The sequence below is a fragment of the Orycteropus afer genome, unplaced genomic scaffold, assembly GCF_000298275.1.
Source record: "Orycteropus afer afer isolate SDZICR_OR568_19922 unplaced genomic scaffold, OryAfe1.0 scaffold01234, whole genome shotgun sequence".
In the NCBI taxonomy this organism is placed as follows: Eukaryota; Metazoa; Chordata; class Mammalia; order Tubulidentata; family Orycteropodidae; genus Orycteropus; species Orycteropus afer.
In genome coordinates this window covers 187,040-191,725 of record NW_006922821.1, presented here as the reverse complement: position 1 = coordinate 191,725, position 4,686 = coordinate 187,040, and the positions used below count along the sequence as shown (strand labels likewise).

The 4,686-nt window shown below is 59.4% G+C and overlaps 1 protein-coding gene across 1 annotated transcript; it reads right to left on the bottom strand.

Annotated features, from left to right (window-relative positions):
- Positions 1-2,724: 2,724 nt before the first annotated feature.
- On the bottom strand, positions 2,725-4,071 carry PNMA5 (PNMA family member 5). Its single transcript, XM_007958950.1, has one exon. It carries the CDS (start codon positions 4,069-4,071, stop codon positions 2,725-2,727), a length of 1,347 nt encoding a protein of 448 aa, XP_007957141.1.
- Between the last annotated feature and the right edge of the window lie 615 nt (positions 4,072-4,686).

Genomic DNA, 4,686 nt, shown 5'->3' with positions numbered 1-4,686 from the left:
TGGCCGCCCACCTGCAAAATGGCGTCTGGAGGGAAAGACGGGCGAAGCTGGCAAAGAGAAACCACCCGGGAGGAGGAGAGCTGCAAGCTGGGATTTGGTGGGTCACCAGGTGCTGAGGTCCCAGACCAGGTCCCACAGTGGCAGTCTGCCTTCACAAGCCAACCTCATCCCGCTTGCAGTCTGCACAACACACCCAGGCTGGCTGGTCTGTGGCCAGGAGCCTCCTCCTAACTCCTGCTGTGGCTAGGTGCAGTGTCTGCACAACACACCCAGGCTGGCTGGTCTGTGGCCAGGAGCCTCCTCCTAACTCCTCCACTGCAAAGGCAGCTTTTCCCACCTGGGGAACCAATGTGTTGGAAGAGTGTGAGCGTTGGGGCCACCTACCAACTGGGCGGCCTTGTACAGCCGTGAACATGGCTGCCCCTCATCTGTCAGTGGGAAAGGAGAACACTTTTGTGGCAGGAAAATACTGCAGCTCCACCTTCCACTGAGTACAGAGTAGGCTTTTTTCATGTTGGTTTAGCAGTCTTATGAATGCATCTGCTTCTCTCTGCTGTTGTTGACCTGTGTCTGTTCCTGCCTCTGAAAGGTCCCCACTACAATGGGCTGGGTGCTCAGTTCCAGAAGATGGAGACCATTGCTTGTTCCTCTCTCATTCCTCACCATGCTTCCCAGAAGTGCCCCATGGGCCACCATGCTTGGAAGGGGTTTCCCATGCCAGGAGGACCCTCTACCAGGGGTTCCTCAGGGGGGCATCAAAGGTCAGTGGGGCCAGAGCCTAACCTTTCGTGCCCAGGGGCCATTGTACCCTTCAGCCTGCCATCTCCTGCCTGGTCCCAAGTATCAATAGGGGCTCCTCAGAGCTGGCTGGGGAGCAGGGCCTCGTGCCCCCTCTGGAACCGTGGGAAGGACACAGGGTGCTGAGCCACTCTTCCTGCCTTTCTGCCAGTGCTAAGGAAGCCTGTCCTGTCCTGTCTCACAGTGGGCACCCCACACACTTAGATCCTCAGTCCCAGCTCACTATAGGTTGCGGACCCATTCCCACCCCAGTGAGATCACTAGGGTCAGGGTACCCATGGCCTCCCCTGTCCCCAACAGGCCTCCCCTCCACTCCTATAGCAGAGGCAACACTCAGAGGAAACAGTGAACAAGATTTATTGAACAGAAATATTCAACTGGAACCATTGAAGGGAAGGGTATGACAGCATATGGGACCTAGACCCCTCCCCCTGGGTTCTCTAACCAGGAGCTTCAGCCACTCCCCACACTGAGGCGCTCTCCCTGCCACCTCCCCCTGCTCCAGGCCCCACCTCCTGGGGGATGATGGACTCTGACAACATTCACTCACTTGGGTGGCACCCCTTCCCAGCCCCCCACATAGGCATGTCCCTGCCCTGTGGCCCCACGGGAGTGACAGGACACTGGAATACAGCAAAGAACATGTCACCATGCCAAGGAAACTGAGTGAGAAACAACCTCAAGTGTGGAGGTGGGGCTCCAAGCACTGCACCCGAGGGTTCCCCGCAGCCCTCCCGGTCCCTGGTCCGTCCTTCCTTCCCACGGTGGCCGGCAGGGTGAGAGGCTCCACTCCCGTGGCTGACCTTCCCGCTGTCTTCAGGGTCTGGGCTGGGGTTTCCAGGGAGGAACTGCTTGGGGGAGAACACACACACCTCCACGAGAACAAGCAACAGATGGCTGCGATAAGCAGGTAACTACAGGGCCTACAGAAATAAGGGAGGGCTTTCCAGAGCAGGGAGCAGCCTGCCCCAAGGGGCAGGGAAGGGGTCCCTCTCTTGGAAGTTCCAGACAGCTGGTTTCCTGGACATGTGCACCTCCCTTTAATGCGTCCCAGACCAGGCAGTGGCCTGGGTGTTGGCTGGTTGGCTAGCTGACTCCAGGTTCTCGCCTGCTCCCTCCTGCCTGGAGAGGCCCTGAACAAACACAAGGAGAACGCCCACCCCCACCCCCGCTTCTCTTCCCATTTCTCCTCCTCCTCCAAATTCTCATCTTCCCATTTTGCCTCCTGCCTCTGCTTCTCCTAGTCCTCCTCCCACTCCCGCCCACAGCTGCCCTTGCATGGACTGGCCCTCCAGGCTACAGGCCAGGACAAGGTGAGCCTTCGATGGCCTCTGGCTGCCTGCTGCCCTCAGGGGCGCAGGGGTTCCAGGGTGCTACCTTCATGTGGCTCCCCCAGGGCAGTGTAGATCATCCTGAAAATGGGTTGCACCCTGCGGTCTCCCCTGCGCAGCATCCCTTCCTGGTTGCGGTGCTCCCTCTTTCTGGTCCTCGCCCTGGCCCCTTGTGCCAGTGGGGGTCCCACTGTGGCCTGGGGTGACTTCCAGTAAGTTTCCTCCTGGACCCTTGTGGCCTGGGGGCTGGTGGTCATCTCCCACTCAAAGGCCACAGGGTGGACAGTAGGGGTTGGCCCAGAAAAGGGGCCAAGTCCCTGTCCTGAGTCCCCAGCCACACCCTCTTCAGCCCCCGAGTTGGACTCCTTGCTTGAGGCTCCAGCCCTCCACCTGTTGGGAGGTCTTAGGCCCTTCCTCTTTCCTTCCCTGGTCACAGACCTCCCAGAACTGCGTGTGGATTGGTCAGTGGAGTCCCTTCCCACTAGGCAACGGGGCTTAGACCTGCCTTCACTGTCATCCTGTGCTGCCTTCCTGGGCCTCCCCTTCTTCCGCTGTCTACAAGAAGGGGTGACCGGATGTTCTGAGCCCATGTTGCTTAGGGCTTGGGGTGGCTCACAGCCCCAGCCCCTCCCCCATTTCCCGACTCTTCCACTGCACCTGACTGAACTCCATCATCTGGGGACTCGCTCTCAACCTTGATGACCTGGCTGAGATCCTCGCTGGCACAGCAGCATGACAGGCGCCTACGCTTCTCTGACGGGGAAGCCTCTTCCTGCCCAGTCTGGGTGCTACGATCCATGGAAGGCCCTGCTGGCATGAGGTGGGCCTGTGGGGGCGGGACATGGACTTCCACTGCCACCTGTCTGGTGGAGCCCCCCTGACCATCTCTCACTTGCCCGCTCTTGCGTTTGGTCACCAGCATGGTCGTCTCCCACTCCTCTTCGTCGCGGACAAGTTTCATCAGCTCCAGGAAGGTGGGGGCGCAGTTGTGCTCATTCAGGATGTCCAGCTTGCCACGGAGCGAAGGAGGCAGGGTGGCCTTCGCCAGGACGTGCTTCAGGCGCATCGTGTCGGCACCGTGGACGCACGTAGTGCTGTGCTGCACTGCCTTCTGCAGCAGGGGCTCCAAGCGGATCAGGAAGGCAGACAGCTTCTCCCCTGACTCCTGGAAGGCCTGCCTGAGGTGGAGCTGAGAGGTACGAGAGTCCTCCTTGGTGCCAAATATCAGCTTCAGGGCCTCCAGGCTCTGCTGCACTGTCACGACGTTGCTGTTGGCCCGCAGCACACACAGGATGGACAGTGCAGGGCCACGCAGGCTCTCCAGCAGCCGCCGCCGCTTCTCCACTTCGGACACCTGCCACAGCTGCATCATCTCAGTTGCCTGCTCCAGCCAGAGATCAAAGGGCTCCTCACCGGGCACAGGCGAAGCGTTTCCCGAAAACACTTTCAGTTTTCGGTACCACATGCCTTCTTTCGGGGGTGGCAGACTCGGTGCTGCTGCTGGGCCCACGACCCCAGGCTCCTGGACCTGAGGCTTCCTGCCCTCGGTGGCACGTGAGGTGCTAAACTCCAGGATTTGGGCCACATCTACCAGCCGCCTGCCCTCATCTTTCAGGAAGCTGTTCAGCCTACTGAGGAACTCATTGTCTGCCCTGCGGGGCTTCACCACCACCTCCCAGATGCCCCCTCTGCCCAGGATGTGAGTGGGCATCACAGCGTAGTTGACGGGCTCCGTCAGCTGGACAAAGACAGCCTTGGCATTGTCTTCCTTCCTGAAAATTTGGCCCAGCACCGTGTAGGAGCACAGTGGCTCTAAGTTTGCCTTTATAGTCTCCCTAATCTCTTCCTCACTGCACTCTGTGGGGATCCCCACGATCAGCAGGGCCTTTCTGGGGTCCAGGTCCACCCCCTTGCACCAATCTTGTAACAGGTTCACGGCCATGGCTCCCACCATCTAGGTACTGAGTCAGGACTCAGGTGAGTTAGGCCAACTCAAGTGTGAAGGCGGAGTTCCACAGCCTGTGAACACAAACAGGTGAGAGCCTCGTTAATTCCCGCCCCACCCTTGCCACCTGCAGGGATCCAGGCTCCACTCCCCGGGGTTCCCGTGGTCACTTTGTGGAGAGTTGGGTGTACGGGGCCTCCCCAGAGAGAGCTCCCTGTGCTGCATCTCCAACCCGCTGACCTTCTTCAGCTGTGGGTTCCTCCTCAAAGTCCGAGGATGCTGCTGCATGCACCTGTGATAGGAAGGCCAAGGTCAGGAGGCAGGGCCAGTGCCTGAGGCCACTGCCAGCGTCCCCCAGGTAGGAGGCCAGGAGAATGGCTTGGGGTTGTGTGGGCCCAGGCCCCCTTCCCAGGGCTCCCCCTCAGCAAACTCCTGACTACTGAAAAAGATGGCTGGAGTTTTGCAAAACGGTGGATGTGGAGTACGTTGACAAGCTGCATTGTTACCATGGATACAGAAAACAGAGTGGACCAGGGGCTTCTATTGCAGAGGGTGTCATGTGGTGAGCTTAAGGCCCTTAAGGAGCAACACGTTATATCACTGGCCTTGTAC

Bases quoted from the DNA above. Each gene is read 5' to 3' on its own strand.
- PNMA5 (XM_007958950.1), bottom strand. From the start codon at position 4,071: ATGGCCGTGAACCTGTTACAAGATTGGTGCAAGGGGGTGGACCTGGAC.